General features: G+C 40.5%; 1 protein-coding gene across 1 annotated transcript in view; it reads left to right on the forward strand.

Moving 5' to 3' along the window:
• The window catches only part of ddx10 (DEAD (Asp-Glu-Ala-Asp) box polypeptide 10), a 242,134-nt gene that overhangs the window by 201,795 nt on the left and 13,762 nt on the right, over positions 1-26,577 (forward strand). Inside the window, exon 17 of the mRNA XM_078222065.1 lies at positions 5,273-5,418. Within this exon, the coding sequence (XP_078078191.1) occupies positions 5,273-5,418 (146 nt within the window). The remainder of the gene's footprint in view (positions 1-5,272; positions 5,419-26,577) is intronic.

Here is a 26,577-nt window from a genome sequence, read left to right on the forward strand (position 1 = left end):
GGCTGATATTTTTCTCATCCCCATTCTCCTGCCTTTTCCCCATAACCCCTGATCCCTTTATTAATCAAGAATCTATCTATCTCTGTCTTAAAGACACTCAATGACTTGATCTCCACAGCCTTCTGCAGCAAAGAGTTCCAGAGATTCACCACCCTCTAGCTGAAGAAATTCCTCCTCATTTCTGTTTTAAAGGGTCGTCCCTTTAGCATGAGGTTGTGCCTCTGGTTCTAGTTTTTCCTACTGGTGGAAACACCCTCTCCACGTCCACTCTATCCAGGCCTCGCAGTATCCTGTAAGTTTTAATAAGATCCTCCCTCATCCTTCTAAACTCCAACAAGTACAGACCCAGAGTCCTCAACTGTCCCTCATACGACAAGCTCTTCATTCCAGGGATCATTCTTGTGAACCCCCTCTGGACCCTTTTCAAGGCCAGCACCATCCTTCCTTAGATATGGACCCAAAACTGCTCACAGTACTCCAAATGAGGTCTGACCAGAGCCTTATACAGCCTCAGAATACATTCCTGCTCTTGTATTCTCGCCCTCTCAACATGAATGCTAACATTACATTTGCGTTCCTAACTGCCGACTGAACCTGCACGTTAACCTTAAGAGAATCTTGAACAAGGACTCCCAAATCCCTTTGTGCTTCTGATTTCCTAAGCATTTCGAAAATAGTCTATGCCTCCATTCCTCCTTCCAAAGTGCATAACCTCACACTTTTCCACATTGTATTCCATCTGCCACTTCTTTGCCCACTCTCCTAACCTGTCCAAGCCCTTCTGCAGTCCCCCTGCTTCCTCAATACTACCTGTCCCTCTACATATCTTTGTATCATCTGAAAACTTAGCAACAGTGCCTTCAGTTCCTTCTTCCAAATCGTTAATGCCACCAAAACTATTAGCATTGACATTAGCATTAATATTAGCATTAGGACTGCTGCCTCACAGCGCCAGGGACCCAGGTTCAGTTCTGGCCTGGGTGACTATGGAGTTTGCATGTTCTCTCCGTATCTTCGTGGGTTTCCTCCCACACTCCAAAGATGTGCGGGTTAGGTTGATTGGCCATGCTGAATTGCCCCTTAGTGTCAGGCGGATTATGTGGGGTTACAGTGGTCGGGCTTGGGTGGGATTGTTTTCGGTGCAGGCTTGAAGAGTTGAATGGCCTCCTTCTGCACTATAGGGATTCTATGATTCACTATCACTACTTTATTGAGCTGAAAGGAACATTTGAAGTCTGTGCACACAGTTAAACATGGAGATAGAGAAGTTGCAGAAGTTCTGTACTGATGAGATTATTCCCTTCTTAGATCTTATGTAAAAGCCCGTGAAAAAATTGCATTTTGTTGAATGAAGTGTAACTGTGTTTGTAAGGGGCACTAGCAGTTCACAATTATTGCCGATAACCCTCACTGGCCTTGAGAAGCTATTTTTATATTTGTGGAATGTTAGATTTCTGCATTATGATTTTAAAAATCCACATTTGACATTTTTTATGATATTTCAGTTTCTGTGTTTGTCTTGTGAACGTCCCAATCATTTATTTGCCTCTGTAAAAAATTAATTAGAAGTGATGCATTTTACATTTTACTTCCTGGTTTGCTCTCTGTGAGAATACTTCAACATGATTGGCTCTGTATCCAGATTGATGGCATCACTGTTGCTAGAAGCCGGGAGATCCCCTTGATTTGACTATGGATTCTAACTAATACCTGAAAGGTGGAATCCACACCAAAAAAATCACTACATCTTTGTGGGTGGCAATCTTTGAAGTCAACAGTGAATGATGTTGCTTTGGCATTGACTGCAAAATCTGGGCCAGTTATTCATCTCTGATATGTAACAATTTGCATATAACTGAGTGTGGCTGTGGCAACTATTTTAATTGGTAACCAGGTTATCCTAGCAGTTATCACTTGTACATTTTAAAATAAATATCAATGTCTTGATCATTTTCGCTGGATGATTCTCTGTATCACTAATCACTGTCATGTATGCTATATGAAGTTTGCTGCAGAAGTATCTTAATACTTTGGTTTACACAAGCATTACAAAGTTCACACAACCACTAAAAGGAAACCCATATCACCTACTCTGACTCTCAAATTAGTACGAACTACAGCAGATAAAGGGTGGAGGACAAATGGAGGCCCATTTCCAAATATCCGATGTGTATTAGTCCTAAAAGTACTTCGAGCTGAAGACCACTGATATCATCTGGCTTAGTTCTAAACCCAGTGTGTCAAGTTGTGTGATTCCTAGGATCCCGCCTATAGCAGGATTTTTAAACTTTTGATTTAAAAACAATCTCCCATCGAGCTGAGTGAGCTCTATTTCCACCGTATTAAAAGAATTGCTGGATTCAAGTGAAAGTGGCTTCTGTGGAAAAGTCATTCTGGAGCACATCAGTGGTGATGTTTCTACGATCTCCATGGCAGTTCTTTGTACTCCCACTCCTAAGCTCCCTTTGCTTCTTGTGCACTTGCCACCCTACTTCATTTGTGTCAGATGTAGAGAATGTTTTTGTGTATTTCATATTATAAGTTGAAGAGTCTCATGTAAAAGCTATTATTCATCATCCAGAAAAATACTACATTTTCCACATTGCATATGCTGCTCCAGCCTTGTCATCTTCTGTAACCAAGCAAATGGGGATTTCGAAGGTACAATCCAGAAGCAATCATTTGAATGAGACAGCTATTAAGTAGTCTATCTAATGGTATTATATCATTGTAAAGATGAGAATTCAATGGACATTTAATTGTGTGAAGCCATGTATTAAAGATTGCACTAATGATATAGATCATCAGGCTGGGTCAGGTCATAGCATGTCAATTCTGGTACTGGGTGCAAGAAGTAACATCAATTTGTATCAAGAACTTTTACAATAAACAATGTGAAGCAAGTACATAGTGCCCTCCAGAAACAGGAGGTAGCCATCCTCATAAACTACAAAGACCATTTGGCTCGACCCCAGTACATTAGCAACCTTTCTTCCCAAGGACAACCCCACAATGGAATGAGCTGCCAAAGGAAATCGTCACAGCCCCATCACTTGGAATTTTTAAGACCCATCTTTAGATTATTTTCATAAGTTTTCATTACCAGGTTATCATTTCAGCAGGCCATGCCTGGTTTAGCAAGCACTAGCTATAAAATGTTGGTTGATTATAGATATTAGTCCATGATGCCGACACAATTTAAGCAAAGTCAGATGCACGGAAAGGTTTGTTTTAATCTATTTGTAAATTAAGTAGCTGCTAACCAATCAGTCCGAGTTACAAAGCTGACAGACACCACATTGGAGAATCAAGGAGGTCATTATGTGCAAACTATCCTGCATTTCATGCATAAATCATAACCCGTTCTGAACTTTTGAAATTAACTCAATCACACAAGCCCACCTGGATTACTAGAATGGGCTGTGGTAGACCATTCAGCATCTGAAAGAGAATGAAAGGTTGAAATGTTCTCTTTCATCAAAAATGGACTTCAAAATGTTTCACATTCAGACACTGAACAATCAGCAATTCATTTTTGGCATTTTCTGGTTTTTACCATGTGTCCAGTCAGTGTTTTTTTTTTGTTTTGCTCAACATCTACCAGGCTGATAGCTAATGAGGATAACAGACAGATGAAACGTCATTCTTTTTCTTTAATTGTAATTTCTCCAACATTTATTGAGTACCTTCTGGAAAAAAGAGGATGGAATATTTTTTGTCTAATCCACCTCTATGGGCCCCAAGAAATTCTTCGATCAGATTTTAAAAATATCAGGTGGTTTTGGTTTGAAGAATCTAGAGGCGTTTATTGGAAATAATTGTATTGCAAATAATCTCACGTTCTTCATATTTTAAATAACCACTGAAATTCAAAATTGCATGGTACCTTGAATTGTTAGGGAAGAAAATATGCATACTGTGAGATTTAAAGTAGTGCTGCTACTGTAATGTTTGCAATACAGAACTTACTGCACAATTTATCTTTCAGTTTAATTATAACTTGTACCACCTAAAAACCACTCACAACCAGTTCTCTCCCTCTTTCATCCCATGATCTCTGTCCACCCACTTGTTCTCTTCCTCCCACTCCACATGCTCTCCTTCCTCCCTCATCCTGTGGTATCTCTCCTCTGTCACCCTGAACTCTCTGTCAGTCCCCCATGCACTCTCATCTGCCTTGCCCCGCGCACCCTCATCTCTTATTCCCCCCGCACACACTCATCTCTCATTCACCTGCACCCTCCCATCTCCCTCGCCTTCCACGCCCCATGCGCACTCTCCTTCCAGGCGTGCGCGCACACACACAAACACACACCCCAACACATGCACTCTTTCCTGACACTAATGCCTTTCATGACAATTTTAAATATGACCTCCAACCCTTATCCCTAACAGTCTTTTACAATTTTTAGAACAATAGAATATGTTATTTTGGTCTTTGTTATACTTTGTTGCATGAATGCCTTAGTATTGTATTTAGTAAGCTGCATGGGAGAATACAGTTCATTGCTCAATCACTCACTGTCAATATTCTGAGTGTTACCGTTGACCCAGAAACTTAATTGGACCAGCCATAAACATACTGTGGCTTCGGGGACTGGCCAGTGGCTTTTATCTACAGCAGGTAACTCACACCCTGATTCCCCAAAGAAAATCCACCACCTACAAAAGTCTACTGTCCACTCTCCTGAATGAATGCAGCTCTAACAGCACTCAAGAAGCTCAACACTACCCAGAATGAAGCAGCCATTCACCACCTGAAACATTTCAGGTGGGATTTTCCGGCTGTGCTTGCCCTGAAACGGAAAAATCCCACCTGAGGTCAACGGATCTTTGCTTGGTCCATGCCCCGCCCACTATGATTCCCGTGATGGACGGGACAGGAAAATTCCACCCTCCATCTCTCCTGCAGTGTGTACAATCTGCACTGCAGCAACTTGCCAGTTTGATCCCATGGGCCTTTCCTATATAGGTCCCCAAACATTGTACCTTTAACCTTTGCCGCATTATATTGAGCAAAATAGATCCCTCAACACGTTGATGATAGGATTCATGCATAATAACTACCAATCGCATCAGGAGACACCTTGAGAGTAATGCATGTACTTTTGTAGTCCATAAGCTCTTATTATGAGATGGAATGGAAGTTATTGTGGGACAAACTGAATGACAACATTTCCTAAAGTTTTTAAGGTGATAATACCACAAAAAAAACTATTATGCTGAGATTTATTTAGTTAAGTACTCATAAGACTATGTTTGATATTTTTAGCAACCTGAAGAAGAAACCATTGCTTACCTTGGTCAGGGTGGTGAAGATGAATTTGACTCCACTGACCTTCCTGATTCTGATAAATACCAAGATTATGAGGAGGATGATAGTAGCCCTGATGTTTCTGAAGCTGAAGAGAGCCACAGGTTAGTTCACTTTGCACAATGGAATCTCATTTCTTCTTTTCACACAGGTACTGACAAGTCCTGACGTACAAGTAAGTAGTGTGAATCATTTGAAAATGTTCCCTGAATACAAGTAATGTATTAAGACTTCACTGCTGCGTGAGTGAGCTATGGCTGATATTAGTCTTGGGTATCTTTAAGGCAAACAAAAGAAGGAAAATTGATAGAAGCCTCTGCCAAATTGAAAGACTCATTTCATTTTATATAAAATGAAAGTATTGCATCATTCTGGTAGGTACATTTGTGACCATGGTGAACTTTAGAAACTGCAGGAATCATTGTGATGATTGAGATCAGTAATTGAGTTCCTTCACCACTGGAGCAAAGGTTTAGGACCAGAGATTTCCATTTTTAACAGAATATTTCTAAACACAAATTGAGTCAGAAGATGTCTGTTTTTGACAAGATGTTCTTCAATTTTAACCATACTGAAAAATATCTTTCTTGACACAAAGCATAAGACAGATGCATTTTGTTTCTGGTTCTGTTGGTAAATGTTTTCCTGATTTATTACTCTGCCTCTATATGGGAAAATGCCCTGCCGGCGTGATTATTTTGATAGTATTAGCTCTTTGTTTTGGCTTGATTTTCTTTCATTACGATGTGCCAAAATGTTTCAAAATGGACTGGTGAATCTAATTCTCTTGACCGCTGGATGTTAATACAGTATGTTGCCTGTAATGTTGGAAATGTTCAGGTTCCATATGTCCAAAGTAGGCTGCTTGTCCCTGTTCTTAGCACTGCTGTCTCACAGCGCCAGGGACCCAGGTTCAATTCCTGGCTTGGGTCACTGTCTGTGTGGAGTTTGCACGTTCTCCCCGTGTCTGCGTGGGTTTACTCCGGGTGCTCCGGTTTCCTCCCACAGCCTGAAAGACGTGCTGGTTAGGTACATTGACCCGAACAGGCACCGGAGTGTGGTGACTTGGAGAATTTCACAGTAACTTCATTGCAGTGTTAATGTAAGCCTTACTTGTGACTCATAAATAAACTTTAAAAGCTACATTGACAGTTGTGCAAGTAGACATGCACTTCATATCTGACATTAATTACAACTTGATAATTGCAAAGTGCTTCACAGCCTTTGGGTGAAGTGCTGATTTAATAATTGAATGCATTTTCCTTGAGTGCTAGAAGTGCATTTTTTCATGTATCTTATTAAGCAAGATACTTTATTGATACTTGAGCAGTATATTTTTTTCTTTATTTGAATAGATTAGGCTATAAATTGTGCCTGGAATCTGCAAAGTTAATATGAATGCAGGAGACTGATGTTTGGTGGTAGCATATCCATTGGAAAGCATTCTGAAGGCTAAGATGCACATTTCACGTAGACTTATTTAACCTTGTAATGTAGATGAGATAAACATAGCTCTTTTTACTGTGAGAATCTTACAAAGATGTTAAAATCAACACAAACAATAATGTACTTTTAGGCTCATTTATTTTTCATGTTTAGTCTTTTTGTTTTCATGTTGTTCCTTCACCACTGCCCACATCTGCCCACACCTGTTTGTGAACAGAATTCCCACTCACCTGAAGAAGGGGCTCCGAAAGCTTGTGTGGCTTTTGCTACCAAATAAACCTGTTGGACTTTAACCTGGTGTTGTTAAACTTCTTACTGTGTTTACCCCAGTCCAACGCCGGCATCCACATCACATCTGGTTCCCCAGTGCACCTTTCCGTTTACATGCCCCTCCCACCCTCCTATGACATTTTCTCCTCCATCCATGGTGGTTAGAGTAGACTGTACCACAGCTATTTCATGGAACTACCAAAGCCACAAACATGAGGTCACCCTCTGCGGAAAAGGGTCTGGACCTTCTGGTTTCAACACTGCAATTGCACCCTCTAGTGACTGGATAAGAGTTAACCCAACTCAACTATTGAGGAACCTGGTTTCTAAATGACCATGAAGCATGAAATTCAAATTGAAAGCCTTTTCTTTACTGTACCATTGGCAGTGTCTGACCCAAAAACTAATATATTTTTATGGTGTGACTTTGTATGTACAAATATGCGGCAGTAATTAAACTACTCATAAATCCTTTTGATCCAACAGGATTCATTTAAATTACAAATTTTGTTTGTGGTGAACATTACCTGTCCATAGTTATTACTTCCTGCAACACTTTTTACATCAATATTCATGATGCAAAAATTAACAGTGGGAAATCCAAATAAATATTTCAGAACCGGATTGTTGATGAATCAATTGAATCAATCAAAATGCTTTTTGCTAAGAAAATACATTCCCTGTTTTTATCCCTAGACAACTGTTATTTGTAATGTCCAAAATAGACTTTTTTTAGTTCGTGCTTCTGAAGAACAATTACATTTTTCCATCCAGTTACCTTTTCTGTCTTTTCTTGCCTTCATTAAAATCTTTACTCAGCCATGGGCTTTAGCAAGGCCTTTGACAAGGTACCGCATGGTAGGTTGTTGCATAAGGTTAAATCTCATGGGATCCAGGGTGAGGTAGCTAAATTAATACAAAATTGGCTTCTTGACAGACGCCAGAGGGTGGTTGTAGAGGGTTGTTTTTCAAACTGGAAGTCTGTGACCAGCCTCAGGGATCGGTGCTGGGTCCACTGTTATTTATCATTTATATTAATGGTTTGGATGAGAATTTAGGAGGCATGGTTACTAAATTTGCAGATGACACCAAGATTGGTGGCATAGTGGACGGTGAAGAAGGTTATTGATGATCGCAGCGGGATCTTGATCAATTGGGCCAGTGGGCTGACGAATGGCAGATGGAGTTTAATTTAGATAAATGTGAGGTGATGCATTTTGGTAGATCAAAGAGATCTACCAAAGAGTTAATGGTAGGGCCTTGGGGAGAGTTATAGAACAAAGAGATCCAGGGGTCCAGGTGAATAGCTCCTTGAAAGTGGAGTCACAGGTGGACAGAGTGGTGAAGAAGGCATTCAGCATGCTTGATTTCATTGGTCAGAGCATTGAATACAGGAGTTGGGACGTCTCATTGAAGTTGTACAAGACATTGGTAAGGCCACACTTGGAATACTGTGTACAGTTCTGGTCACTCTGTTATAGAAAGGATATTATTAAACTAGAAAGAATGCAGACAAGATTTGCTAGGATTCTACCGGGACTTGATGGCTTGAGTTGGAAGGAGTGGCTGGATAGACTGAGACCTTTTCCTCTGGGCTTGGAGGTGATCATCTAGAAGTCTACAAAATAATGAGGGGCATAGATCAGCTAGATAGTCAATATCTTTCCCCACAGGTAGGGGAGTCTAAAACTAGAGGGCATAGGTTTAAGGTGAGAGGGGAGAGATACAAAAGGGTCCAGAGGGGCAAATTTTTCACACAGAGGGTGGTGAGTGTCTGGAACAAGCTGCCAGAGGTAGTAGTAGAGGCGGGTACAATTTTGTCTTTTAAAAAGCTTTTAGACAGTTACATGGGTAAGATGGCTATAGAGGGATATGGGCCCAATACGGGCAATTGGGACTAGCTTAGTGGTTTTTAAAAAAAGGGGGCGGCATGGACAAGTTGGGCTGAAGGGCCTGTTTCCATGCTGTAAACCTCTATGACTCTAAGATACTTTTATTGATACTTTTATCCAAAGCAATGACTGAAGACAGATTGTGTAGTCTGAGCCGGTGCAGTGTGCATTAGCAGTTTTTAGTTTCTTATACTAAAATCCACTTGGTTAAGGGAAGGTTAGAGAGCAAAATCTGTAACCTCAGTGTGCATACCTATCATCAAGCTGGGAAAACAACCCAGATTCAATGGGGAGTGTAAAATGATAGGCCAGGAAAAATCCCAGTAAATGTATGAAGAAGCCTTTACTCAATTTGTTCGCACCTTAAAATGGCCTGAGCTTGTAAAAGGATTAGAGTGGAGATGGCAACATTCTCTACTCGGGCTGCCTTGAACAACATTGTAAGAGTTCTAACAACACCAGGTTAAAGTCCAATTCCACATCTTGAACAACATTAGCAGACTTCAATGTTGGGATGGGCAGCCGTTCTCATCCTCGTCCTTCCTGGAGAGAATGCCTGCTGACCAAACTGTGTTCCAAGTTCACCTTGTGTTTCACAGTGGTGAACAAGCTTGATGGTGGAATTCCCCACTCTGTCACGATGTCCGCTTGGCACCAAGGTATTCCACTTGCTGTAACAACTTCACCTTCTCACCAATCGACAGCACTTGAAATTTTCTCAAAGGTTTAGTCATACTCACAGGCATTGCAGATCCTTTCACAGGGAGATCTCAAGGTCAAATTATGGTTTACCCAGCACTACATGATTTTGAACTCTTGTTTGGTCTAACTCTGCTTTGATTGGTTGGCAGCAAGCTTGAACATGTTTGGTTAATCCAGAGCTACCAGTGTGGAATTTTGATTTATCAGGGGCATCATTCAGTGGTATTTGTTATTCTGCCAGCTGGATTGGTTGACCCCACTGACATAATCAAAAATTTGGGTCATCCGCATCTTCATAGTTTTGATGGTTTTCATCCAATAATGCCTTTGGTAGTTAAGAGTTATTTGGTTTTGCATTGCTCAGTGTCTTGTTTTCCAGGGCACTAGTCTTTGTTGTGGTCTGTGTTTTATAAGATGCATGCTGCTCAGGTGAGAAGTGCTGATTTTTTAATTTGTTTTGCAGTGCACTTGTCTCTTTTCCAATCCTGTTCTGTGTAAAGTTGCTGTTGTGAATTTGCTCTGGATCTTTTTCTATGTACATACAGTTGGAATCATGAGTGTTTGAAGTTGACAATTGACCATTATGTGCACATATAGGGTGCATATCCTGTGCTGTGTGGGTGCTCCAGGACACTTCCCATGTCCTGGATGACCAGAGTGCAGGAACAGTGTAAAGACCCAGCAACTACAGGCAAGTTGGTTTAAACTCCGTGATGGGAAGCTTCTAGAAATGATAATTCAGGACAAAATTAATTGTCACTTGGGCATATGCAAGTTAAGGAAAACCAACACAGATATGTTGAGGGGAAATAGTGTTTGACCAACTTGCTTGTGTTTTTTGATGTGTTAACAGTGAAAGTTGATGAGGGTAATGCTGTTGATTTGGTATCTATGGACTTCTGTGCTAGCTCTCCAAAGGAGCAATTCATCTTGTGCCACTTATTATCTGAACAACATGCTGTAGTGTGGGGAGAAGGTGGGGAGTGGCAAAAAGTCAGTTGCTCCTTTGGAGAGCTAGCACAGATACAATGGGCCAAATGGGCTCCTTGTGTGCTGTAACCATTATATGATTCTGTGGAGTTTGTGGTTGCTGATAGAACATAAAGATGCTCAAGCCAAATTACATAATCCTTGGACTTGATGGACCTTTGTACCTGCAATATAGTATTTGTTCCCAATTGCAGTCAAGAGATCATAATTTTCAAATGGATTTAGCTGCAAAATGCTTCAGAATTAGATGGTGTTTTTTTACCCAACATTAACCTCAATCCAAGGAATGAGAAATTATTGTATACTACAATTTGAGGTATTTTAACAATTGGGTGGTCATGCACGTACCATCATTAACACTTCGTATTTCTCCCTCCTTAACGTTGCCAGCCTCCCTCTGGCCCATCTTATCTACTGCTAAAAGCCTTATCCTTGTCTTTGCTACCTCTAGATTTAACTATTCTAATGCACCGCTAGCTGGCCACCCACATTCTATATTCTAAGTTTGCAGGCATTTAAAACTCTGCTGCATATATTGTGACTTACACCATCACCTCCGTACTTGCTGACTTCCCTTGTCTCCCATTTAAGCAGTGCCTCTATTTTCACATTCTCACCATGTTTTCAAATCCCTCCATAGCCTCACCTCTATCTAATTAGCATCGGCTCCAAGATTTTAGCAATGCTCTGGATCTGGCCTCCTAAGCATTCCCAATTTGAATTGCTCCACCGTACCTCACATTGGTGGTCATGCCTTCAGCTGCCCTGATCCTGTGCTCTGGAATTCCCTCCCAAAACCTCCGCATCGCTCCCTTCCTTAAAGACACTTCTTCAGACCTATCTTTCTGACCATGCGTTTGTCCTTGTATCTCTTTATGCGGCACTCTGTAATATTTGACTTTGAAATGTTCTGTAAACTACCTCCAGATGTTTTATGTTAAAATTGCTACGTAAAAATAATTTATTGGTGGTTCCAATGTTCTAAGTTGCCAGTCTTATAACCAGAGTTGCCATTTTGAGTGAGTTTTTTTTTGTCAGTCATCCTACCCGTGACTCTCCGTGGATCCAGGTAATTATAAGTCAATTGCAAATATACTTTCTAACAAAGGGATACATTCTTCAAACATAGAATGAGTTAAATGCATTGACAGAAATTGGAGATCCAGGTGAATGCAGGGTTGTTACTGATATACCCTGATGTTTGATTTCAAGCAAGCCATTGTGACTCAGTCCCCAATAGCTCCATCTCTGCTTTTGCACGGTTATCTTTAAAATGCAATTCACTTTCCCACATATAATTGCTGTCATGGGGTTACTTCCTACTCATCCTTTCTGAAAACATAACTATGGCAGCAAAGCTGAAAGCAGCAATATGTTGAGAAGCCATCCATGACATTTATGCTTAAATTGGTTAGCTTAAATGACAAGCAGATAAAGAATGTGTAAAATATTTTTCAGCTGGGATTTTGCGACATATATTTTCACTGAAATATAGATGAAACGAGCATTTAAGATTGCCTGAAATGTTTGTTGCGTATCACCTTTATGCATCAAGGTTTACTGCTGTATCATATTTCTTACAGTTCTTCATGGTTGAGAAACCATCTCGTAATGCTTCACACTTTTGTTCCATGTGGAATGAATTTTAACCTCTAGTTATCTATCTCAATTTCTGTTCAAAAAGAGTCTCGGCCAACTGTGCATGAATTGTTTCCTTGGTTTTATTTTTAAAATACATGAAAATTCTTACTGGCTTAATTGCTTCTTTCCTGGCGCACACAGCTCACGGGTTGTGGTACTGAGAAATTTTAATGGGTTGAAACATTTTCACAGCAGAGATTGAAGAGTGTTGGTTGGTTGTACTATTTTTACAAGAGCCCACCGTCATTATCTCTCTTTACAAAAAGCCCGTTACAGCAACACTTTTAAAACCATTAAATCCTGATGGATTTGTAAAAGAGGATTTTTTTCCTTCAGTGAATCGATTAGGGATATTAATGTGCATCTTTCTTTGTCCATTGCCAAGTAGGTGTTAGAAAAAAATATAAAAATTGAACAGTTGCTCTGCTATCCCTTTGAAGATTCTCTTTCAGCCCTGCAACCTATATTTGTTCACCCTCTTCACACCTCGGTTCCATTGCCACCATCAAGCATTTTTATTCTTTCGGTGGCATTAGTCATATTGTGCTGTTCTCTGGAATGAAACACAAAACCTTTACTCGGCGTGGCCACAATTTCCTTTGTCCTCAACAATTCATTTCAATTCAGAGTTTTCAACTTTGACTTGATATTTTTAACTTGTAGCATGCCCTGGCTTTAAAATCGCCAACCCCATGCATTGTATGAGAGAATGAATTTGTGCAGTGAGAATTTGTCTCTTTTAGCAGAAGGAATATATTCCTTCATGATTAAGTACAAGGAGCTTCCCGAGTTTACTCAGGAGCCAGGGTCCATTACAAAGCAGTAACACGAGTTTTTGCCATTGGATAAAATCCTGAACTGCAGATAAAGTCCCAGATGAACTACCTCCCTGGATCCTAAAGTTGGTACCTGAGGATCTGGCTCCAATATTGACAAATCTCTTTTAAGAGTCAATCAACACCAGCTGCTTATCAGACTAGTAGGTAGAGACAAGCTAACATCGTAGAATATACTCAAAAAGGGATAAAAGTCAGCCAGAAATTACAGTCTGGTATCTCTCACCAGTGTCATTTGCAAATTGCTTGAATATATTGCTCATTTTTATGTCATGAAGCACTTTGAAGCTTACAATATCTTCATGGATAGTCAGCAAGGTTTATGGGTCAAAAAGATTACCAAAACGTTGCTTTTTACAGACTTGATAACATAGCTTCAGGTCTCGGAAGAGATGAAAACACTCGCATGGCATTTCTGGATTTCTCAAAAGCCTTTGACAAAGTTCCTCCTCTTGTCCAGACTTCATGACTATGGAATCAGGGGGACATTATTGAATTAGATCGGGCATTTCCCAAGTAACAGAAGACAGAAAGTGGTGTGTCTTGTGGAATCATTCTCTCCTAGAGATGTCCTCTCTGGAGTGCCTCAGTGCACTGTGTTGGGACCTTTACCCTTGTTGGTATGCATACATTACTTTCCTAACAAGTTAAAAACAGAATGTGGCTATTTGCAGATGATTATGTGGTTTATGCAGCAGGGAAAACTCTCGGTCACATCAATCCACTGCAAGATAACCTTCTGGAATTGAAAAATTGGCAGGACCAATTGGAGATGACATTCAATGCCAGAAGATGCAATTTCATGTCTATTACCAACCAAAAGGACCCACCAACAAACTCTACAGTCAAATTCTCTCAATACGCAGATACATAACCAAACCTGGGGGTTTATCTTGAAAGTAATATTCAGTGCAGTTTCCCAAGATTGAGCTGAGAGATTACAGAAATATCTTTACATGGAGGTTTGTGTGGTTGAGCGAGATGTTACATTTTTAAAGGGAATTAGATAAACATATCAAAGACCTGAAACTGGGAAGTACAAGGGCAGAGGGAGAGCAGAGCAGTAGGATTAGCTGTTGCTTGCTCTAAAAAAGGCACGATGATCACCTTCGTCCCTATAATAGTTGAAACTCCAGATCCTATTTGCTCCCAATGCACTTGCTTCCACTTCCATAAGATTGCCTGCTTCTGCCATTTACCTGGGATCGCTATCTACGAAAACCTTTTATCCATGCCTTTCTCACCTCTAATTTGCAAGCAGAAATCAGCTTGAAGCTGCACTATATCTGTGGTTTTGGCAAATGAAATTGAAACTATCATGTAATGTGTGCCTGTGACTGTTCTCATCAGGCCTGGCTACAGAGTTTTGTCAGAATCCCTTTTTAAGTCGTGATCTTCAGTGAGAGAACCAAACTCATGCTGGTAGCATAGACTGTGCCTGCTTGCTTAACACAAGGATACTGTTGCTATCGTTTCATTGCATTCCTTACAATTGTCCTGTCAGGTGTTGGATTAGCTTTATGATGGCTCCCAGGAACATTCCCTGCTTTTATTTGGGATTGTAGCACTTGAGGAATAACAAGTGTGTGGTACAATTGTATCATGAGCAGTTGAATTGCAAGTGAGAGTTACAAATGCTGACATCAGTTTATTTTAATTAGGAGAATTATACTTTGCCACTGAAGGTCTTATTGGTTTTATGCCTGGTTGTATGGCATTCCATGATATTTGACAGTTTAAATTGTTGAGAGTTGATAGTTTAATTTAATTGAAAGTTGGTGCGTTGAAGTGGGGTTTGAAAGATGCCATGTATTTAAGTACGAGGCTGAGGCTGAGAGTTGTCAAAGGGAATACGTGCTAATTTATGTTCCGAGCATATCGATCTGCTTTTCTCCTTGTAAGCCTATGTTTCTATAGGTCACTTTGATTCAAATACTAGGTTTACCATAGTTACTTCCAAAGCCCTAGCATGAGTTAGGAAGAGAGGCCACACATTTGTTTTAAACATCTGTAATCTGTATCTTATATCTACCATTATAATAATGATATGGTCTAACTAAACACCGTTTTCTAGCTACAATAATAATTTGGCAGACATCATTCCATTAATCAATTAAGTCTGAGTACACTGACCTTTAGTCCGTCATAATATGCACTATTTATGACCAGTAATTTAATGTTGTTCCCTCAAAATTGTATTTGTATCTTTAGGCAGGTGTTTAAATGAGGAATGGCCCTAGCAGTCTGTGCAACAAATTTCTGTATGCATGATTAGCTAATGTTGCAGGATTGATAGTATTTGCTGAGAAACACTAATTTTTAGTACACAACCAATAACATGAATAGAAAATGTGTGAGCAATTTGATTTTTAATAAGTAGCATCCCAAAACCAAAAACAAAACTGTTGGCTGAATGTGAATTCTGTTCCAAGGATTCGGAGTTTATCTACATATAATGTTTTAATAAAATGTGTAAATTAATTGTAGTAACTATTAACTAAGGCCTTTTTCTTTCTTCCTTTTATATCGTCTACAGCTTAAACAAGGCAGGTCAAATTTTTTAATAGTTCCCAGCATTTTGGCAGCTTTGTTAACATTGCTAGTTGTGCACATCATCTTTTTTAAATTAGTCATCCCTGCTGATTTTTGCCACTCCTCTCTTTCCCTAAAGGCAGTGCTTCTTGGCAGGAGTGTGTTTCCACAAGTGCTATTGCTATTCATATGTGAAATGTGAACCATTTTCCATATCTTGGGAGGCAGGGATAGAGGATAAAATTTATCATCAATGTGCCAGCTCAGCCTTCGGCTGACTGAAGAAGAGTGCGTGACGACCAGGATGTCAAACCTGAGACTATGGTTGTGGTTTTGCGGGCAGCAGTGGTCCCTACACTCCAATATGCTTTAGAGATTTAGACAACCTACAGCAGGCACCTCAGAGCACTGGAAAAGAAGCACTTTGGTATCTTCGCAATATCCTCCAAATCCATTCGCAAGAAAGGCTCTCCCAAGCCAACTTCCCCAGCATCAAGGCTCTACTCACTCAAAACCATCGCTGCTGGCCTGAACAGCGGAGACCTGCAAGAGGACAGCGGAAACTTTGTAGGATGTCCTCAAAGCATCCCTGAAGAGATCAAACGTATCTGTTGACTCACCTGGAACATTCAAAAGCAAAATCAAGGCACCAGAGGGAGTGCACAAACCTCCAAACAACTAATCTACTCAACCCTTCAAGCACCATTGGCACTGCATGTGGCAGAGTCTGCCGGTCGTACATTGGAGTTGTCAGACATCTCAGAGCCCATTGAACCAGAGAAGTTGCAAGACATTCTCACTCCTGAAGGACCATCTAAGAAGAAGACCAAAGGCACTGCTATCCATATGTGAATCTTGATGGTGATGAGATGTATGACCATTCACGGATTGCAGCAAAGCCTGACTCTACCTACATCCAAAATTCATGCATCCATCAGTAGTGGGAAACATGGGCAGCATTTCTTTGAGCAGTTAACCTCCCAAACTCTGGGCGTTGGGGCCAATTGCAACACTTGTGCTGCCATTCGCTGGTCAATTAACTCAGCAAAGACCAGGATTGAACCTGAGATCTTGCTGATCCAAATTGCTCACCACCTCACTAGATTAACTCACTGTGTCATTTGAGAAGCTGGGGTAGAAGTACTAATGTCTTTCAACTTGCTAAAACAGCTCGTTGAAGGTGACATGAAAAGTCTTATTCAGTAAGACTGTAATTATTAATCTTTACTTAACAGTTCAGTCAAATCCTGTAGGTTATATTTCACAATGAGGTATCAAAGCTATTGGTCCATAACAATTAACATCAGCATTGCAAGGAACAATAGAACTAAATCTTTTTCTTTGTTTAACAGTGAGCTTCTGTAGAAATCCTTGCAGTATACTGAATTCTCTTGGTAGAAGGAGCCCTCATTAGCTGATCTTTTTGATTATGGAGTTCCCATTTTACAGTGTAGCAGCACTGAAGTATTGGTGGTGTAATTTAACAAGACAGCTGATTCCATTCAAAGACTGCAAAGCTGCACACTGTAGACTATGCCTTTCAAAAGATTAAGCTGGTTTTGTTGATTTAACTAGAGTGCACAGGCCATTGTGCATTTGCAAGCAATAATTAAACTCGAGCATGAAGTATTTTAGTTTTAGTGGAAAATGGAAATTAAAAGATGTCATCGTTTTTGAATTAAATGCAAGGTAATGAATAATGAGAAGGATTATAACTTTGTCACATAGCAAAGTTTCTGTATTTTTTTGTGAAATGAGTGCCTTGCCTCCTTCCTGCCCCCTGTTTCCATCAGTGTGTCTCCTCTGTTTATCTTTGCAGTCATCATTGCCTGATCTCACAGGAGCTTGGAAACAGAAGGCCCTCAGTTAGATCATGGCTGATCTACATCTCCATTTCATTAAGGTGTTTTTGACCCCTTATGTAACAAAATTTAACAACCTCAGCCAAAAGATTTTAATAACTCAGCACCCATAACCTTTTGGAAAAAACAGTTCCAGGTTTTCATTAATTTTTTTGTGGAAACATGCACTCCCTAATTTCACTCCTAAATGGCCTAGCTCTAATTATAAGATGTTTGATTGTCCATCCCATGAAATAGTTTATCTGCAACTACTCTATTAAATATTTATTTCGTTTTAGAGACTTTGATTACATCACCTAAACTCATGTGAATGCAAACCAATTTTTATGAAATCTGATATCCCCATATGTTGATCCTTCAAGCCCTCACATTATGTATCTTCCCTTAGGTTCTATACCTGAAACTGAATGTAGTGCTTCAGATAGGATCTGACCGAGTCTCGACAAATTCTTCACTTTTATATTCCATTTCTTTTTGAGATAAGGTGCAACATCCCATTAGCTTTTTTGATTACTTTTTGTATTGCTACACTAGCTTTTAGTGATCAGCACACATGGATACCTATGTCTCTACTCCGCCACAGCTCAGAATCTTTCTGCTTAGAAGAAAATTGTCTTTCTCAACTCTAAAGTAAATAACATCAAACCTCCTCATATTGAACTCCATCTGACAGAGCTTTGCCCACTTTTCTCCAACAAAAGAGAATCTAACCATGTCCCCATGATATTACTGTTGCTGAATCCTGCACTATCAACATCTTGGGATTTACCAATGACCAGAAACTGAACTTGACCTGTGCAGGTCAGAGGCTGGGAATCCTGCGGCATGTAACTGTCCTCCTGATTCCCGAAAGCCTGTCCATTATCAACAAGGTACAAGTCAGCTATGTGACGGAATACTCTCCACTTACCTGGATGAATGCAGCTCCAATAATACTCAAGAAGCTTGATACCATCCAGGACAAAGCAGCCTGCTTGAATGGCACCTCATCCATCAACATCCACACCCTCCACCACAAATGCACAGGGACAGTAGTGTCTTCCATCTTCAGGATGCACTGCAGCAACTTACTAAGGCTTCCTCGACAACACCTTTCAAACCTGTGACCTCTACCACCTAGAAGGGCAAGGTCAGCAAACACAAGGGAACACTACCTGCAAGTTCCCTTCCAAGCCCCACACCTTCCTGACTTGAAACTATATTACCATTCCTTCAACGTGGCTGGGTCAAAAACCTAGCACCCCTTTCCTAACAGACGTGTGGGTATAACATGCATGGACTGTTCAATAAGTCCCTGCCTTCTCAGGGGCAGTTATGGATGGGCAATAAATGGTGGCCTTGCCAATGATGCCCATTTCCCTTGAAAGAATTTTAAAAATCTCCTTTAGTCTGCCTGTTCCACTTTATGGCTTCCTGCTCCCATCTACAGGGCATGCTTAGTGCAACTAGAACCTATTGTCATCGGCATACATGGATATACTACTCACTATTTATTTTTCTATTTATATACACATATGTAAAAGTAATTAAATATGGAATACCACTTTGTCACATTCTGGCATTTAGATAATGTTCCCTTTATCTCTACTTTCTCAATTCTATCCTTCCCATCCCCAATCTGTTTTGAATTCTTTGACATAAATTTAAGTTTAGGCTTCGAGTTTGCTGATAAACTAGTATCTTTGGGAAGGGAGGAATGGTGGTTTGTTCTTCCCATCATTTTAAACTTCAATGCAAGGAGAAACTGAGTTGTGACGATGGATCATCCAGACTTGAAACATTGGCTCCATTCTCTCTCCACAGATGCTGTCAGACTTGCTGAGATTTTCCAGCATTTTCTGTTTTTGTTTCCGATTCCAGCCTCCACAGTATTTTGTTTTTAACTATGCAATAGACGTTTGTTATCTTTCAGCAACTTTTCTCCACAGTCACTCCATTTGTGAAGATATTAATGTTTCATTAGTTCTGTAATACATCTGTGAGTTCTATAATTTTATCCATGAGTGCTTTGTGATTTTATTTGCAGATAAATTACTTTGATCATATTGCTAAGCAATACTGTAGCATTTTTGTTAATAAACTAATTACTTTTCTGAGAAACTTTAAGGAAGAGGTAAAATATACTTGACTCTGTTATTGTCAAAATCTAGCCATTTCATTACATCTGGAATGCTGTGATTTGGGTTAGATGTCAAGGGGAGAGGGAGGGTAAAGGGGGTTGTAGATTTACTGGGAGAAATTGGATCAGGGTGTGAACCTGGTGCTGCCACGCTATGGGAGCCTGAAGAGACTGACAGCAGAACCACATAGTTGTGGTCCCAGATGCCATTCACGGGAAGCAGCCAGGAAGGTGGGGTGTGCGGTGGCCAGCAGCAACAGCCTTCAATTTTCGTATAAAGTTGAGAGGAGCCCACATTTAGGTGCCCACATTGAGAGGAGCCCACATTTCTTACCCCCATAAAGCTTACCTTTTTGTTGCTGAGCTCCAGTGGGAGCTTTACGGATTATTGATTAGACTGTATGTAAACAAATTAATCCAGTTCAACAGGAAACCCATCCCTCCCGCAGGCCCCCCCCCCCCCCCCCCCCGGGTGTTCAGGGTAATCCAATTTGGATTGTAAAAAAAGGCATTAGGCAACATTACAGCAGAACAATAAAAGCTTGTATTTTATATAAGACATTCCAAGGTATTTTGAAGGACGTTATAAAGCAAAATTTAACACTTAACCATATGAGATTCGAGGGGCGGTGAACAAGTGTTTGGCCAAAGATAGGTTTTAAGGAAAATCTTAATTGAGAAATAAAGGGTTGAGAGGCAGAGGAACTTGTGGACGAATTTCCCAAGCCTAGAGTTTTGGCAGTTGAAGGCACAACTAATAGTGGAACAATTAAACCCAGCTCAAAGCACCAAGATTAGAGTAGTGCAGAAATTTTGGAAAGTTGTGGGGTTGGAGGAGATTGCAGAGATGGGAAGAATGAGACCATGGAGTGAGGTGGTTGAAGTCAAACTGGGTGTTGCCAGGCTATGTGTGACACTGTTTTCAGATGACATCACCGAGGGACAATATATAGATGAGAAATAGGAGGGGTAAAGGTCAGATCCTTGGGGGTGTGGGGAACACCAGAGATAATGATGTGGAGCAGGAAACAAAGCCATTTTAATTCTCTGGTACGATTAGATAGATAAGAATGGAACCAGGCGAGCACAGTGCCAACCAAATGGGTGACAGTAAAGGGGCAATGGAGGAGGAAGATTATGCTGATGCGATCAGCCATGTCAAAGGCTGTGGACAGATCGAGGAGGATGAAGAGGCATAGTTTAATTTTGTTACAGTCACATAACATGTCTTTTGTGACTTTGGTAAGATCTGTTTTGGTACCTTGGCATGGGCGAAAACCTGATGGGAGATTCAAGGATCTGTTAGGTGTCCCCAGGGAAGACTAAACCAATATGATGTCAGGCATGTTTTTGATGTTTTCTGGTGCAGGACATTGGACCTGGTGGAATATGGGTGTGATATGAGTCCTGATTTCACACCTAATGTAACTAATCCATCTTATTTGTCAGTATATACCTAGCTTGATGCTGTTTGTTTAAGATGCCTAATTTGCATAGTGATAGTCGTTAGCGAATTCTTTCACATGTGTTTGAAGAAAAGTAGCAAGTAAGTATTGAAATAAAGTGTGATTGCGCAAAATGAATAATTTATTACATTTTTGGAAAATGGGTCAGGTGGTGTTACTAAATAAGTAATTTTCATGCTAGTTGCTGTGGTTAAAAATTAATTGTGTATTTATTGATTTGAGTGAGGAGTTGAATTGAAAACGGAAGAACAGTTGAACTAATATATTACTGGAAGAGAATTATACATTTAATTGTTTTTTAGGGTGCAGGGAATAAATTATTAATTTTAATTTGATACTTAGAGACTTTAGATTTGACAGTACAAGAGGAATTACACAAGGATAGATAGATTTGTTATGAAAAACTGGACATATTAATTTGGAACATAACTAGAATAATGCTGGTATCAGGTATGGAAAAGTTACTTAATTACTTTTACGTTAGAATATTGCGATTAACAGAAGGAATTATTTCGAGCAGAAGGTCTGAATGAGATAGATTGAATTGACCAGAGTAACAGTGGAGGTGCAAAAGCATGCGCTGGGTTGAACCTCAATAGCCAATAAAGTCCAAAACAGCTTTTTCAAAATAAAAAATGTTGCTTTCAATATATTTCAATATATTATGAAATGCTTCTTGAGCGGTAGAAGTGATAAGCTAACATGCAAAAAGAAATTGGATTTAACAGGAGAAATAACTAATATCTATGTTCCCTGTTATTCGAGTTATTTGGACAGCAGTTTCTCGCAACTGCATACACAGGATTAAGTTATCCTGCTCAGAAAGGATAGAGAGGGAATTAATGAAAAGTTGGGGTGTAGCATTATTGGTTAAAGAATCAGTTACAGCTATGAAGCTGCATGATAAACTGAATGAACATCAAATGAGACCATATGGGTTGAGCTCAGAAATAAAACACAGGCAACCACGTGACTAGGAGTATTCTATATACACCCCAAATAGTGAGAAGGAGATAGAAGAGCAAATATGCAACATTTTGAGTCCAACAACAATAGGGCAGTAATAGTTTGGGGCTTCAATTACCCTAATATCAACTGGGGCACGAACAGTGTGGGGACACAAAATTCTCAATCTCCACTTTTCTTTATTCATTTGTGGGACATGAGCGTCACTAGCTGCCAGTATTTATTGCCATCCCTAGTTGTCCGAGGACAGTTGAGAGTCAGCTACATTGCTGTGGCTCTGGAGTCACATGTAGGCCAGGCCAGGTAAGGACAGCAAAGGATGGTAAAGGACATTAGTGAACCAGATGGGTTTTTCTGACAATCGACAACGGATTCATGGTCATCAGTAGATTCCAGATATATTTTTTCAAGAGAACCTTTTTAGGCAGCACATAACAACCCCGACAAGAGGGAGTGTAATTCTAGATTTAGTCTTAGGAAATAAAGGTAGGCAAGTTGGTAAAATAGAATGGGTGACCATTTTGGAGATAAGTGACCATAATATGATTTGGCATCATTATGGAAGTATAAATTCTAAATTGGGGAAAGACAATTTTTACAAAGCTGAGATGCGATCTGGTGAAAGTGAACTGGTTACTGTTACTTGAAGGGAAATCAGTGACAGACCAGTGGAGGCGTACAAAAATAACATTCTACAGACAGTGTAGACACATCCCCACAAAGTAAATGGGTGGGTGATGTTGCCAAACCTCGAGCCCCCTGGTTATCTAGAAGCATACAGGGTGAGCGAAAGCAAAAAAAAGAAAGCGTATGACAGTCACAAAACAATTAATGTTCCAAAGCTGAGAGGAGTATAGAAAATACAGGGGTGAAGTAACAAAAATGAAATCAGGAAAGCAAGGAGAGAGTTTGGAAATATATTGGCAGCTAAAATCAAGAAAAACCCAAAAGTGTTTTATCAGTACATTAAGAACAAGAGGATAACTAAGGAAAGGTGAGGGTTTATCAGGGTGTCCAAGGTGACTTCTCTGCTGATGCAGAAGATCTGGGCAGGGTTCTTATTAACTCCTCATTAGATATGGATGAGATACCAGAGGCATGGAGGTCTGCAAACGCTGCACCATTGTTGCAAAAGAGTGAAAGGGATAGGTGAAATAATTATGGGCCGGTCAGTCTGACCTTGGTGGTTGGCAAATTATTAAAGGCAATTCTGAGAGCCAGGATAAACTATCACTTAGAAAGGCACACATAATCCGAGGTAGTCAGCATGGTTCTGTTGGGGGAAAGTTATATCTTACTAACTTAATTGAATGTTTTGAGGAAATAATGAGGAGGATTGATAAGGGGGGAGTGCAGTGGATGTGGTCAACATGATTTTTAGGTAGGCACTTGACAAGATCCCACATGGCAGACTGGACAGAAAAGTAAAAGTCCATGAGACACAAGGAAATGTGGCGAATTGAATCCAAAATTGGATCTGGCAGGAAACAAAGGGTGATAGTTGATGGATCTTTTAGCGAATGAAAAACGGTTCCCACAGGGCTCAGTGTTGGGTCCCTTACTGTTTGTAGTATATATTAATAATTTGGACTTAAATATGAGCGGCATGATTAGGAAGTTTGAAGGTGAAACAAGGATTGGCTGTGTAATTGATAGTGAAGTGGATAGCTGTGGACTCCAGGATGATATCAAAGGTTTGGTTGAGTGGATGGAAAAGTGGCAAATGGAATTCAGTCCAGAGACGTGTGAGGTAATGCATTTGGGGAGGGCAAACAAAGCAAGGGGGGGATACTCAATAAATGCAAGATATTGAGAGGGTTAGAAGAAGTGAGAGATCTTGCAGTGCATGTCCACAGGTTCCTGAATGTGGCAGGATAGGTAGATTGGGTGGTGAAGAGAGCATATGGAATAATTTCCTTTATTGGGCGAGGTATTTAATTCAAAAGCAGGGACGTAATGATGAAACAGTACAAAATGCTGGTTGGACCACAGCTAGAATTTTGTGTGCTGTTCTGGTCACCACATTACAGACATAGACATAGAAAACATAGACATAGAAACCCTACAGTGCAGAAGGAGGCCATTCGGCCCATCGAGCCTGCACCGACCACAATCCCACCCAGGCCCCACCCCTACCCATTTACCCGCTAAGGTAAAGGAAGGACATTAATTGCCCTGGAGAGAGCACTGAGGAGATTTACAAGAACGTTACCAGGGCTGGAAAATTGCAGCTCTGAGGAAAGATTAAAGGTGACTTGACTGCGGTGTACAAAACGATGTGGGGCCTAGACAGGAAAGACCTGTTTCCTCTTGCAGAGAGATCAGTTACCAGGGGACACAGGAAAGATTAGAGGGAATATTAGGAAGAACTTTTTCACCCAGAGGATGATGAGTTTGGAATTTGCTGACTGGTTTGGTGGTTGAGACAGGAACCCTCAACTCACTTAGAAGGTACCTGGATCTGCACCTGAAGTGCTGCAACCTGCAAGGCCAGGGTCTGGATGCTGGATGTGGGATTAGAATGGGTGGCGCATTTGTTTCAGCTGGCACGGGCATAATGGACTGAATGGCCTCGATCTGCTGTTACAACCACAGCAGGTGTTACTTGCTGAGCAAGGCAGATCGCAGAAGGAAACCTATCTTAAACCTGGTTTTTTTTGTACTTTGAAAATGAGGAGGAAATGCAATTGACTCCTGAAAGCATAAAACGCATGTAACACTTTTAGGATTTTAAAAATTATTAACAAGAACAAAAAACTTAAGCACATAAGATTAAAGTTGCACAGTTAAAGCAGTCTTACCGACTAACCCCCTCCAAAAAACCTACTTGATCAGAACACACAAGTAAACTACCTTCTTGACAGCAGCTTGTTTATAGATTGTTAACTATAAAAACCCAGTTATATTATCCATTTTAATAAAAGTATACCGCACATCTCCTCAAAACACTTCCATTCTGATGTGGAAATCCAAAATAAAGGCTCTGCTTTCTGAAAACAAAGATTTTTCCGACTTGAACTGGTTTGAACCTTCTCCCAGTTCAATTAATCATACGCACTCACAAAACCTTCTTTGCAGAATGTCACCATAAACTCCCAAAACATTAAAAAAATAACATCCATCATCACACTGTGCTGTAACTTTCCTATGGTTCTAATGCAACAGGTTCTGCCACAGTTGCAATGTTCATCCAGAAGCTTTGCTTTCCCAGTGTCTTGCTGTGAAATTTGGCATTCAGATACAGCGTCAAGTTGTGGTATCATACCCACTGAACATGCCAGAAAAAGTTAGTGTTTGCCGACTCAAAGAACAGTACAGCATAGGAACAGGCCCTTCAGCCCTGGAAGCCTGCTCCAATCACATTGTCCTAACTAGACCAACCTCCTGTACCCCTCTATTCCCTGCCTGTTCCAGTGTCTATCCAGATGAGTCTTAAATGCTGCTAACGTGTTTGCCTCAACCACCTCACTTGGCAGTGCATTACAGGCCCCCACCACCCTCTGTGTAAAAGCTTCCCCCGCACATCTCCACTGAACCTTCCTCTCCTCTGTCATTTCTGCCCTGGGAAAAAGCTTCCAACTGTTCACCTTATGTGTGCCCCTCATAATTTTATAAACTTCTATCAGGTTGCCCCGCAGCCTCCATCTTTCCAAAGAGAATAATCCCAGTTTATTCAATCTCTACTTCTAACTCATACCCTCCGTACCAGGCAACATCCTGGGAAACCTTTTCTGTACTCCCTCCAAAGCCTCCACGTCCTTCTGATATATGGCGACCAGAATTGGACACAGTATTCCAAATGTGGTCTAATCAACGTTTTATATAACTGTAAACATAATTTGCCTACTTTTATACCCGATGCCCCGGCCGATGAAGGCAGGTATGCCATATGCTTTCTTCACCACCTTTCCCACCTGTGCTGCCACTTTTAAGGATCTGTGGATCTGTACTCCCAGATCTGTGTGAATTGCTCCTGATGTTTCTGCCATTTATTTTATAGCTCCCACCTGAACTGGATCTACCAAAATGCATCACCTCGCATTTGTCCGGATTAAATTCCATCTGCCATTTCTCCTCCCAATTTTCCAGCCTATCTATATCCTGCTGTATTCTCTGACAATCTTCATTACCATCCACAACTTCAGCAATCTTAGCATCATCCGCAAACTTGCTAATCAGACCAGTTACGTTTTCTTCCAAGTCATTTGTATATATTACAAACAACAGAGGTCCCAGCACTGATCCCTGCAGAACACCACTAGTTACAGACCTCCATTCAGAAAAACACCCTTCCACCACTACCCTCTTGTCTTCTATGGCCAAGCCAGTTCTGAATCCATTTAGCTAGTTCACCCTTGATCCTGTGTGATTTAACCTTTTGCACCAGCCTGCCATGAGGGACCTTGTCAAATACTTTACTAAGGTCCATGTAGACAATATCCATGGCCCTTCCCTCGTCAATCATTTTTGTCACCTCCTCAAAAAACTCAATCAAACTAGTGAGACACAACCTCCTTCATACAAAACCATGCTGTCTGTCG

This window comes from Mustelus asterias, chromosome 10 (assembly GCF_964213995.1).
Source record: "Mustelus asterias chromosome 10, sMusAst1.hap1.1, whole genome shotgun sequence".
In the NCBI taxonomy this organism is placed as follows: Eukaryota; Metazoa; Chordata; class Chondrichthyes; order Carcharhiniformes; family Triakidae; genus Mustelus; species Mustelus asterias.